Consider the following 12,584-nt stretch of genomic DNA (forward strand, 5'->3'; position numbering starts at 1 on the left):
AAAACCAGCAGAGGAAACTTCTCTTGAATAGCAGAATCACTTTGTGTGAACAACAGAGGTGCTGAACAGTAGCTTCTGCTTCTGTTTCTTTCTTTTCTTGCCTCCCTTTTCCTCTGTGAAGGATTAAAACGATACTGTCATTCTTCTCATGGAACAGGAATGTCACACACAAATGATAAATGGTTGTCCCCAGACTAAATGACTTCTACAGGCCCCTGACACTTTCTATCAACCCCCTGAGCACCACCAGGTAGTTAAATTTTAACTAATTACTGCAGACAAACTAAGGGAGCCTCCATTAAACCTAAAACACACCTATAAGCATGCCTGATTCCAAAGTCGGTGTTGCAACAGCAGCTCCTAGGACTGCAGGCGTGCAGCAGTGTGCCTTTCAGAGGGGTACCGCTTTCACCCACGTCCAGAGACCAGAGCTGCATCCGATGCTCAGTTTCACTGAAACTCCCAGGCCCTCCCGTCCAACTCTCCATCACTCAGTGCGGTCGCCAAACAGAAGCCAAAGCTAGACGTCAGAACTGAGCGCTACGCCTGAGTTCTACCAGCCAGCACCAGGCGCAGAGGTTTAAGTTCATCTCAATCTGTTTCAGACTCCCTAATCTGAAATTTTAGATAGCAGTCACTTTGATGTTTAGGTCAAACTTAAGCGGTAGTTCAGCAGCTCAAGTATTTTGAGTTCAGAAGTGCACACCTGAACTTCCTTGAGATAAAGCTTAAGTTCCAGCAGAGACATAGCAAACACGACTGTCAAAAGCCAGCTCTGTCCTACCAGGATTCTTTGCTAGTTGGAGATCATCTCAGCTCGCACTAAGAGAGCTGCTTTAAGCTAACAGGAACCCTAGTCAAGCTGTTCAGAAACCACAACCTGAAAATTTTCAGAACTGTTCTGCAGCCAATTTTTGGTCCCCAAAACTGCTGCTCTCACTTCTCCCAGAGGAAGAAGGGGAAACATTCAATTTTTTCACTTCAGAAATTTTTCATGCCTTCCCCCCTCCACCTGTTACCTGATAAATGATCAGCTGTGGACGGTTTGTCCAGTTTCAGGAGGGCTGCCTCGATAGCTTGGCTGAAGGAGTTCTGGAAACTGGGCACAGGTACGCGGTCAGAGCTGTCGCTTTCTCCATCGCTGTCCGCTGGCACAGGGAGTGCCAGCGTGTTCTCATCTGGAAGAGGGAAAGGGCCTTGAGAGGCAGAAGGCTGTACACAACTTTTGCAGTGCAAACGCCGCTCTGCACTCCAGGTGTGTCTTATGAAATTACAGGATGTCTGAGATTTAGATACATGGGAAAGAACCTGAAGTAGTAACACCAAATTTTCTTACCTCTTGTCTTTGGAGCAGGTTTCGGCCATGTTTCTGGTTTTGCCTTTCCAACTCTCAACATCTATCAAAAAAGTTGTAAGATGTGATTAAATCCCACATACTAGAACAATCCTGCATATCCCCTAAGTGGCAAGAAAATCTAGGAACCCTTCCAAGCACTCAAACCGTACGTTGCCTCCCTAAGATTTATCCCGTGTTGTTTTTGTGGGGGAAGCAATTGTGTTCCTGGACACAACTGTGTCTGTGAATCCCCAAGACAAGTAATTGTGACCAGATTTCCTGTGCCACATGACTTACCTGGGCAAAGGAAGGGAAGGAAGACTCTTCTTCCAAACTCCCACAGAGCACTGGGCTGACCTGGCTGGCAGCAGGTGACAGTGGAGTTGGAACAGACTCTACAGAGAAAGTGGCAGATAATTAACGCCAGTTGCATTTGGCAAAGGTTCTCATTATGCTGCTTATCAGGATGAAACAGAAATGAAGTTTTATTATCTTATGTAATTAACCATTCTAATCTCATCAGTTCCATCCATTAGTCACACAGTGGGACCTCTCAAATTTCCTCAATCTTTTTATTTAAGGGAGATTCAAGTTTGGGGGGGGTTTTTTGCTTATTTTGGGGTGTCATGTGTTGGGTTCAGCTTTGTTTTAGAAAAACATTTAAGAACAGTTTCCATGTAGTATTTTATGAACTGCAAAATAAAGCATTTGGGACAGCATCACTAGACAACAACCTGAGTGAGTGCTCTTCAACGACGTTTTATTTTAGTATGCTGTGGTGGGGAAGATGGAGAGGGTGGAAGGAAAGAATGCCAGCAGTGTTTTCCTGGCATACACACTTTCGTCCCTTCTAGGGGAATTTTTTTTCCTTCCTTCTGCCTCAGCAAAGCCTTACAAGACGGGGTAACTACAGTGCAGATCTCACATCGTCACTGAAGTAGAGGTAGCGAAAAGCAGACACAGGACCAGAATGTTTCTTAGCTGTGTCAGCCTCCTGTGTATAATCTCAGGCAATCTAGGAAAGCAGCAGTCCTTCATCCATATTAAGACAGTTTAGCGTGGTGACCTGAGCAGTAGATCCCAAAAGAATGGTCAAGAGCTGGATGTGACGTGTTTTTCCAGATGCTCACCTGTCTGAAACACAGGGCTTCTGCCAAGAGGAGACAGACAGAAGCTCTGATGATCAATGCTGGTAGTTTCTCCGGAGCAAGAGGTAAAAGCAGGGAACTGCTGCAGATTCTCTAAAGCAATATGGACCTCTGGATCTAGAAAGAGGTTTTAAATTAAAGCACTACACAACGTGGGGGAAGACTGTCAATATGCAAGTTGTTTCAGGAGTCTAGGAGGTGCCAACTCAATTTTCTTTCCACCTGCTATTTTAGAGACCAGTACAGCCCTGCTGCTGGATGGAAGCAGTTCCTAGGCATTTTTTTCCATCTTCACTTTTCACTCTATCTCATGAATACTATAAAAACAGAAATTAAGCATCCCAAGAGCTATATACACCATGGAGATAGCTGTGCCCTCCAACGCCCTCTGCCCCTCCCATAATGTGCAAGTATGCAGGAATTGCATAACATCATTTAACAACAGCTTCTATTTTTCACTCTACAGGTGTCGTTTCTAATACCTTGTAATCATGTTCCAAGTACAAACTACAAACTAAAGGCCTTGGAGTTCATCCTATAGCTCAAGAAATCAGCTCAGCAGCTAAAGACGACTGGAAATTCACCAGTCATGCTCAATCACAACTTACATTTGCCCTGTTTCTTGTTTTCTTCTATCTCAATTCTGCGTTCCCGTCGTCGTTCATCACGAGCTTTCTTCTGCCGCAGACGCTTCCTCTTTTCAAGGTCATCTAGGAGCAATGCACAGCACTGGATATCAAAACACCCACACCAACACTTTGGCAATGTTTTCTCCAGCTTTGAGAACACTGTATTCAGTTACAATACATTTAGTAACAACATATGCTTACAGACAACACACGCTTTTCCAAGCAGTCAGGCCACCTGACTTTTTTGGTCTATAAAACAGTGAATTGGGGTTGCTCTGCCTAGTAATCATCAGGTAGTTGGTGCAAGAGGAGTAAGGCTGCTATATATGTTCTGTATTTCTGCCATTAAGGGATAAGAACTACTTCTCCTCCACCCTCATGGATACATGCTGGAGCCTACTAGAAAGGTAGTACCAACCTGAAAACAACTCTAAAGTCTCCTTGGAGATGACGGGTGGCTTCAGAGCCAGTTCACAAATGCTGAACTCGCAGGTGAGGGGCAAGTGACAGAGGTAACGATGACGCTGTCTTATATCCTGATGGAAAAAAGAGAGCAGATCTATCACTGCAATGAAGTCCAGAGGCTGCCATAGTGATGAATAGCTTATGAACATACAACGCCCACCATTCATCAAATCAAATGGAAAAAACGGCAGCAGTGACACAATAGCCACTTTATAAACCACAAGCACGTGAAGGACGCTCCGGGTCCGAACCAACTGCTCCAGGATCTCCACCAACTACGTCATAAGCAGATCTGGATGCAGTTACTTTGGCTCGCTACCGATTTTCTTGTTATTCCTCCCTTCCCCTCATATCACTGGAATAAAATTCTAAATACCAGTCCTCTGATGCATTTATTTTTGCACTGGGACAAATTTGCCTTTTACATTTAAATTATTTGGACCAACAACCGCCACTTTACTCTGCTTATTTCAGTCTAGCTTTGTATTTTTCCTCACAGAGCCAGAAAACCTGAAGACAATTCCCTGCTACCTCTGCATCCATTATTACTTGAGCACATCCTTTTTTAAAAGATGAATTAAAAATTACATATAGTTGTTACTGCACATGCCAATGCTTACAGTTGTTTTTAGATAAAGTAAAGGAATTAAGGACCCATCCCCTCCCTCCAGAACTTCAGTGCCCTAAGCACTTTCACCCCCTCTATCTCAAACACTTTAGTTTCTTTCCATCCTCTTTATTTTCATAACATCCCACCTCTACCCTTGATGCCCAGAAACAACTGTTTGTTCAAGACTGGGGGGGAACACTGATTCAGGCTGAGAAAGATGATGATCTGCCTAGTTCAAGCTACTGTCTTATATGAGAAAAGAATTTACTTGTTTTAAAACAGCTTTAACAACAAACTAATCTTAATTCTTCCTCCGAGAACTTCCTACCTTCTAGAAAATAGTAGGCCACAGTCTAGCTTTGTTTTCTACGAACAGCAACTTCAGGTGTTACACAAATGCCCTTCACAGAGTAGTATGCCTACCCATTCCTAGTTAATATTTCTTATTACTGAAGAGAAACAAGCCTCACCTCTCAGTCACAACGATCCACCTGCTAAAGCAAGCGCCTTTAAGAAGATAAAGTAACTACCTCCGTCATTGAGTAGCCAGTTATCTCCACTACAGCTGCAGTTATCTTCTCTGGACTCTTCTCCAAGCTGCCGTATTCGCGAACAAGACATCGAACATTCACAGGGTGAAGATACATACACTGCCCATCCTCCGCTGTAAGAGAAGGTGTCATCACTTGTTCTGTGCCCGTTAATTTTCAGTACCCTTCTCCCCACCGCAGTACATCACCAGTAATAAAATTAAAGCTTCTTTCTGTGTTTTGGGGTGGAGGGTGTTTATTTCACAGGGTTTAGCTACACTTAATGAAGTGCCAAACACCTTCCTCAAGCAGGATCCCAAAGGAGGCATCTCTGCCCCCATCATTCAGGATTTCATTGCACTGACCTTGATAGAAATAGTAAAAAGGCGAGTTGCTAAGATGTCCACTACTAATTGTATCTTTAGATTCTTGGTAGCCTGTTTCAGCTGGATTTGGTTCTTCTGTAGTGCTGGTATCAGGCTCCCCTACGGCGTCCACCTCAGGTACTTCCTCTTCATCCAGCACTGCCTCTTCTGCTTCCACAGGAGGTGAAAAGGAACTTGCCAGATCTGAGCAAGGCTCCACAAGCTCCTCATCAAATGCAGAGATATATTCCACACCACACTATCACAGCAGAGAGCATACAGTTAGTACCACATCACCTCCTTCAAAGGCTTATCATCTCTGCAAAAATCTTTGGCACTAGTTCAAAAACACTGCAGTGTAAAGTGGCAGAATTAAGTATGAACAAGATTTGTCAGAGCGGAGTTGTCACCCACCTTTTTCTCTCGGGAAACTGCAGGCTGCACAGCCTTGGGGCTTTCTAGGACCAATTCTTCCACAGCTGCACTGATTCCAGTAACGACACTGGTTTTACCCTGGTCAGCAGAGAGTGCTGTTTCTCGCTCCTACAGGTCATCCAAAGAGAAAGTTTCAATTTCCCATTTAAGCCAGGAGACTACCACCATCGTTATTTTCAGCCCTGTCCTATACCTCAGGCTTTCATAGATCTGTACTTCATCTGTGACAGAGTGACCCGTGAAGACAGGTCCTCTCCTTGTTACTGGAAAGCACAACCATTGTAAAAAGGTTTCAAAGCCTAAAGGCTTTGAAAAGGCATATTCTACAGGCTCTCTCATGTGTGCCTGATAAAAGTTATCCCAGAAATTACTGGACCTCAAAGGGAAACACAGCCTTCCCCAAAAGCAGAACTCTCTTACATTCACCATTCAGTAAAAATCATTCTGTTCCATCTTGAACATCACGCCAAATACTTGAGGGTCCAAAGGCTATATACTCCCCTCTGAGATTTATGATGCTTTTCTAGCAGCAAACATCACCACCTTTCTGGTATGTACACCATGGAGACCAGAATAATCACATACACAACCACCTATGCAGCAGAACCCAGATGCTTAGCCCTCAGCATACTGTTAATGTCACCAAAAGCCTGCAAAAAGGTTCTCACCTTCAGTTCCTGGATAGCCGCTTCAATAAAGCAAGCCTCTGGGGTGTGTTTTTCTTCTTCATACTGTTTCAGTAATGCCACTTTCTCCTCCAGAATCACCAGCTGCAAGACCTGCTCCCTGGATGCCAGAAGCAGCTTTGAATACTGACTGTGCTGGTCATCTGAACAGAAGGAGCACCAAGTCATTAATATCTGCGTGAACAGGCACCAGTTTGAACTGCTGTTGCTTCTGAGGTTCTGTTACTGCTCAATTTTGTCAGTTAATCCACTCCAGGACAGACGATACTTGGCAAGAGTTTGATATAGACTCTGCATATGACCGTTCTATCACGCATGACATAAGGTGGTGTCACATACCTGCTCTGCTACACACATCTTCCACCCCCCCACCCCGCAGTCTATCTGCTGCTTTCAACCTGCCACTTCACCACTCAGTTGCCACGCATCAAAAACAATCAAGTCCAAACTTCTTTGCTGTGGAAGCATCACCTTTGAGAAGTGCTGGGTGGTCAAAACATCCTGAAAGAATGCAGTCTGCAGCTTCTCCTCCTCTAGATACTCAAAAATACTGCAACTGGGAAGTTCTGCAAGTCACCTCTGCTTTGGCTCAAACTAGTTCCCAAGCCCATATGTATTGAAAACCCATATAAAACATTGTGATGAGGTTTTTACAAGAAGCGCAGCAGAAATAGTAAACTAAAGAATTGCAACTTTAGCAAAAGGTAGTCATCTTTGCTACTAGAGGGCCTGCCTTAACTATAAACTTTACAGCAACCTTATCATCACGTACCAGTACAGTCCATGTATTCACTGCTCCTGAAGGGTCCAACGTGTCTAGAGAATACCAGGTTAATGCTGAATTTCCTGGGTTTAGAATGATCTCAAATCCCAGATTTGTTCTTTGTTTTTTTTTTTTTTAATGAAAGTATTTAAAGTCCTTTACTTTCAAATGCCGAGGAACACGTAAGCACAAACCCTGCTTGCTGGGTGCCCATCATGCGTTAGGAGACTTGGCTTTTTACAGAGAGCTTAAATGCACGCAGCCTTTCACAAATGTGACTGCACAGCGAAGCGAGCCAAGACAGCCCACTAAACAGCAATGTTAAGTAAAATTATTCCTTTAGTCACAAAATTTTCACGATACTAACAGATAAGATGATGATGTGTTAGTCACATTACTCGACTGGAGAAAACCGAAGAAGTCAGGCAACAGATGTTTGGAATAGGTTTGAAATAATTTTGACTATTTTCCCATATCATTCCCAGATCATAGCTGATAAGTGAAGATGAAAACCTCGTTGAAGATTACATCCTTGAAACAGTTTAGACACAGAGACAGTTATTTTTGCTAAGCTGTATAATGAGGACCTAGAAGTAAAAAAAAAGTTGAAGACACTGAAGAGCCAACAAAAGCATCAAGAGTCACACCAATGACTGCACGAATCAAACACACATCAGACTAAGGACTGAGAAGGCAGGAGGCTGCAGTGCAGTAACTTGAAGGGAGACAGCACACAAGTTCAGGTCTTACACAAACCACAGCGTGGGTAGAATGCTTATTAATAAGATGTGGTTATTAAAAGTTTTCAGCTGCTGAAACCTGCGTTTTGTAATCCGGTCTATTTTAAGGTGAGAGCATGGCAGTGCCATGGTAAATCCTCTCTCCACATGTCCCAGTCAGAGCAAGATGCCAACCACCAGTACTCACACGCACTCACCTCCGATGTAAACAGGCTGCACCACATTCATCCACTGAGATTTGGGCAGTGCTATCAGAACACCTTTCTCTCTTCTCATAAGTTGCATCGTAATGGTATCACCAATGGCATACTGACGTGTTTCCATAGCAATGACACTGCAACGTAAGGAGAAGGTTAGTAGGGCATAAATAACATTCCAAAAAAGATACACTATTTATTAAATATTAAGTCTCACCTCTTGAGATCCTTCTTGTGAACAGAGCCATAACAAATAGGACATTTACTCCAGGTCTTTTCACTCAAGGAGAGATAGTGAAGGATGCATGCCCAACAAAAGATATGCCCACAGCGTGTGATCTTTGCTGCGGTAGGTGGGTACAGACATATTGGGCAAGAGGGCACTTCATGGCCACAAATTCTCTGAAACAACACAAGAACAGAACAAGTTTTAGACTTGGGAATCAGTTGTGCTACAGAATAAGCCACCTGAAAGTTCTACTCTAACGATCTTCCAGCTCTTTAGACTCTGCTTATTTACCAAGAAACTAAGGTCACTGAACTAAGTAACACCTTCAGATTGCACACTGAATAACCTTCAAAGCCACCCAGCTGGTATTTCTACTCTAATGACGTTAAAAAAGTGACTCTTCTCATATTTCCGCCCATGTATTCATCACCTCTAGGAGTTAGCAGCATCTTCATCATCCGAATCCAGACACTGAGAAGACAGCAAATGAACTGTCGTCTCACTCACGCAAGCTGACTCGTGCAGCCCTGTTTAACTGCAAGACTCAACATACCTACTTCCACAAACGTGCTAGTTTAGTCACTTTGCTGGCATCTGTATGTTGCAGAGACATAACTGCCAAGCAAGCACCCAGATTTTCAGCTCTCTCGTAGCATCAGGTAACAGCCTACCTCCGGCTACACCATACACCAAGACTAGTCTTGGCAGGTAATAATTTTCTACTTGAGGAAACCTAAAGCTCTGACCACAATTCTCAAGAGATTTTTCCATTTGGTTGCTAGGCACGATGGGCCACCTATGCACAGAATAATTCTTCAAAATTCTACACTCTAGTCCTCTTCCATGGACTCATGCCCAAGTTTTCTGTTAATATCTCGATCACAAGGACTCTGTCTACAGAATGTCAGATACTATTTTTGATGAGCTCCCATCTGCGAAAGCAAGAAGAAGCTGCTAATTTTCCTAATAGATTTTAGCACTTCTCTTTTCCTGTCATGAAAGTATTTCATAATATATTCCATGACAGATCTTTCCCAGTATTGTGGGAGTGACAGAGGAGGCCTCAACTCAAAACCAGCTGAGTTTTACGTAACATCACAGAGATAAAGAGGCAGTTAAAGACAGGTTGAGCTTCTTAATAATAATCATAAAAAAAAAATCTAGCCCATCAAAACTGACCACTTGCTCCACAAAGTCCCAGTTGACCAAGGTATCTGGATCAGCAAAGTGGACTGTGTAGTCCCGTTCTTCAGAGACAACAAACTGGCAGCTGGGAAAAGGCAAAGAGACAGATGATGCACTCAGCTGTTTCTAAAAATTCTTTGAAAACTATCCTATAGGATTCTCTGAGGTTCTCCTTTGTCCATCAGAAAACTGCTGGACGCCATCAGTAAGTTCTACCAACAAAACCCCAGAGTGTTCAATTTATGACCAGACTCCCAGAATACAGGTGTGTAATTTCAGTCAGACATGACATCACGTATTAACTACAGAACGAGCCAGGCAGAGTGGTTTTCCAGAAGCATGTAAGAAAGAGCCAGCTCCATTGGGGATCTATTAAAAGACAGGGAATTCACACGTGGAAAAAATATGCTCACAAAAAACTGGAACTACTGTGGTTCCAGCAAACAGATTTCACTACAATAAGTCACAAAACAACAGGGAAAAAACCAGAAGCATCAACGCTAGAATAGTTTTTCTTTTCTTTAACATCAGACACAGGAAATCCTGAACATGCTTCAAATTCCAGTGAAAGCAGCCACTATTTCCTGTCAAAGATAGTCTGCTGCTGGATTACTATGCTGATCATTATTTGGGTTATACTGCATACCTAGGGGACTGTGAAATAAACAGCAGTTTAAGAACTAACAACCATATCAGTAATTGCTTCTGAGACTGACACATTCAAATTAGCTTTGATCCAGCAACTGCTACCCCTACCATCTCAACATACTATTTTTTGGGGTAAAAAAATAAAAAGATGGTCTTCCATAAAGGACCCACATAGGCCTTCCCAAATGGAGTGTCATATTCCACAGGAGCTGCTAGAAAATTAGAGCAAAAGACTAATTGGTTTGTATCTGAAGGATTCACTTCATCAGATATCTTGTAAACAGATAAAAGACAAGAATTTTCATCCCATTCAGTTACAGTCATTAACACTAAAAAACTACAGAGAGAGAACTTCACCCTAGAGAAGTCAACACAAGTAGTTAAGGTCAAACACAATTCCCTGGCTGATCACCCCTTACAGTTCAGCATCTCTGCAGAAGTCTAAGAACCCCGCTAGACTTCCACTCACTTGGCCTGTAGGAAGAGCTCCTTGTTGAAAGGCTTATGTCCCCACTTGTTCCTCTTCCCCCAGTTGCCATGTCCATTCCCATCAAAACGGCCTGCTTGGCCACGGGGTTCAAAAGTGAAGTTCAGTAAGTGGTTCAGGTTAATCTTCTTGGGACCAGAGAATTGGGCAGGGCTGAACTCTGCCCGCTGAGCCTCTGCTACCTAAGAGACAACAGCAGTTGTTAGAACTTGCTAGAATTTACTGCAAAAGCATCAGTACAAGTTGATGTCCAGGCCCCATCAGTCATTACATACAGAATATGCGGCATCCACTCACTCACCTTCTCCCATTCCGGTTCTGCAAATCAAGTAGTGCAGCGTTAGAAGTGCATGAGAACCTGAAAGTTAGAACTGAGTGGCCTTACCCCACACTGATCAAAAGGAGGAGAGCATAACAACCCACAGAAGGACAAGTGAAAGCTGGTAAAACCTAGTAGTCAAGGTTAATAACAGAAGAAAGTTATTAGAATCCGGAAATTTTTAGACAGCCAGTAATACAAGTCTGATCTCTACTTGCACAGGTCATACTTGTTTTGGTTAGTTTTCATATAATGAAGCAAAGAATGAGAATTCAACAGAGACAGCAGGCGAGTTCTGACAGCAATTTGGGTGAGCAGTACTGTTCATCCACTAAAACTGAAAAAACCCCCTGAGTCCTCTGTGTCAGTGAAAACCCAACAATAATCTACAGTATTTAGACCAAAATCAACATAAAGTCTCCATCTGGTTTTACTCCATACTGATGTCACCAAGGCTAACACGATTAATGTCCCAATACCACCATCCCATGCAAATCTGTACACTGAAGTGGTTAGACACCATCACCTCAGACTTAAAAGCTAGAAATCATATCACTAGATATTTTCACAAAGGACCTCTTTCATGAGATGTACACGGCCTGTCTAGGTACCCATTCCTCAGACGGTATTTTTTACTGCACGTCTCCCGGAGCAGAGCGCACTCCTCTTCGGTTGTCGCACTGTCGTTCTGCTCACACTCACTCTGGCATCCCAACGATGTCAGCACCTCTTATCGCTCTTTCCACCCAGGAGCACAGAAGACCTATCTAGGCAGGTCAGAGCGATCCTCTTGTCCCAAGAAAGAAGGCCTGGGAGGCATGGCATTACAATTCTCACCTCATCTCGTCTTCCACCATTACAAGAGCTAAAAAGTCTGCCACTTCCACCACTACCTCCCCTTTGAGGGGGCATCTTGTTAAAAGCTTTGCTTTTCTGTGAATTGGAGCGACGGGCACAGAAGACCTATCTAGGCAGGTCAGAGCGATCCTCTTGTCCCAAGAAAGAAGGCCTGGGAGGCATGGCATTACAATTCTCACCTCATCTCGTCTTCCACCATTACAAGAGCTAAAAAGTCTGCCACTTCCACCACTACCTCCCCTTTGAGGGGGCATCTTGTTAAAAGCTTTGCTTTTCTGTGAATTGGAGCGACGGGACTGACTGGAAAAGTTCTCATTTTTTGAATATGAAGTTTCTCTTTTACGATTATAACGCTGTTTGGATCCACTCGCATTCTTTCCATCTGAAAGAAAAGAAAGACCAAAAATCAGATCAGCAGCGAGTTGCCCACACATTCTGCACCTCTGACAGCGCCGTGTTCTCCTCAGCCGCTGCCTTGGGACCTGGTTAAGAGGCTGGTGTTTATCAGGACAACAAATCCCCCCAGCAACCCAAACCGTTTCATTCCTATCACTGCTCAAAGAACTGGGCACAGAGTACAAAAGAAGGATGTATTTGCTATGCTTTACCTTTTATTAGAGCGGTTGAATTTTCTTCATCCAGATTTGGAACTGCCACCACCTGGCGTTGGCGTGTTGCCTGGTACGTTTAAGTGACAAACACCAGCAGCACATCTCATGCCCCATTCCAAAAACTGACAACTACTAATTTTTTTCATCCCATTTTCTGAAAACACACAATTCATCACATGTGGTTCCTTACATAAACATACTACTGCCTACATTTGTCTCGAGGTTTCCTACTTGCAAGACCCCATTCCCTGTTGTCACTCTGTTCTGCTCCCTGTGCTTCGAACACCCCAACAAATCTAATTCTGTGAGGTTTCCCACTTGCAAGACCCCATTCATTCCCTGT

At 43.5% G+C, this 12,584-nt stretch overlaps 1 protein-coding gene across 1 annotated transcript; it reads right to left on the reverse strand.

The window, feature by feature from the left end:
- On the reverse strand, positions 1–11,715 carry RNF10 (ring finger protein 10). The gene is made up of 16 exons (XM_010147012.1): positions 11,610–11,715; positions 10,436–10,635; positions 9,313–9,403; positions 8,122–8,306; positions 7,905–8,041; positions 6,187–6,347; positions 5,498–5,626; positions 5,084–5,342; positions 4,719–4,852; positions 3,532–3,649; positions 3,093–3,194; positions 2,467–2,601; positions 1,634–1,731; positions 1,337–1,397; positions 1,020–1,178; positions 1–113 (listed from the first exon to the last, which is right to left on the reverse strand). The coding sequence occupies exons 1-16, from the start codon at positions 11,682–11,684 to the stop codon at positions 37–39; spliced, it is 2,121 nt and encodes a 706-aa protein (XP_010145314.1). The 5' UTR covers positions 11,685–11,715; the 3' UTR covers positions 1–36.
- Between the last annotated feature and the right edge of the window lie 869 nt (positions 11,716–12,584).

This window comes from Eurypyga helias, unplaced genomic scaffold, assembly GCF_000690775.1.
Source record: "Eurypyga helias isolate BGI_N326 unplaced genomic scaffold, ASM69077v1 scaffold49152, whole genome shotgun sequence".
In the NCBI taxonomy this organism is placed as follows: Eukaryota; Metazoa; Chordata; class Aves; order Eurypygiformes; family Eurypygidae; genus Eurypyga; species Eurypyga helias.

Excerpts from the sequence above, each read along its gene's own strand:
- RNF10 (XM_010147012.1), bottom strand. The coding sequence starts at position 11,684 with ATGCCCCCTCAAAGGGGAGGTAGTGGTGGAAGTGGCAGACTTTTTAGC. Across the intron at positions 6,348-7,904 it reads GCAGCCTGTTTACATCGGAG|ATGACCAGCACAGTCAGTAT; the intron begins GTGAGTGCGTGT and ends CCTTCTGTTCAG. Across the intron at positions 1,179-1,336 it reads ACCTGCTCCAAAGACAAGAG|ATGAGAACACGCTGGCACTC; the intron begins GTAAGAAAATTT and ends TCCCTCTTCCAG.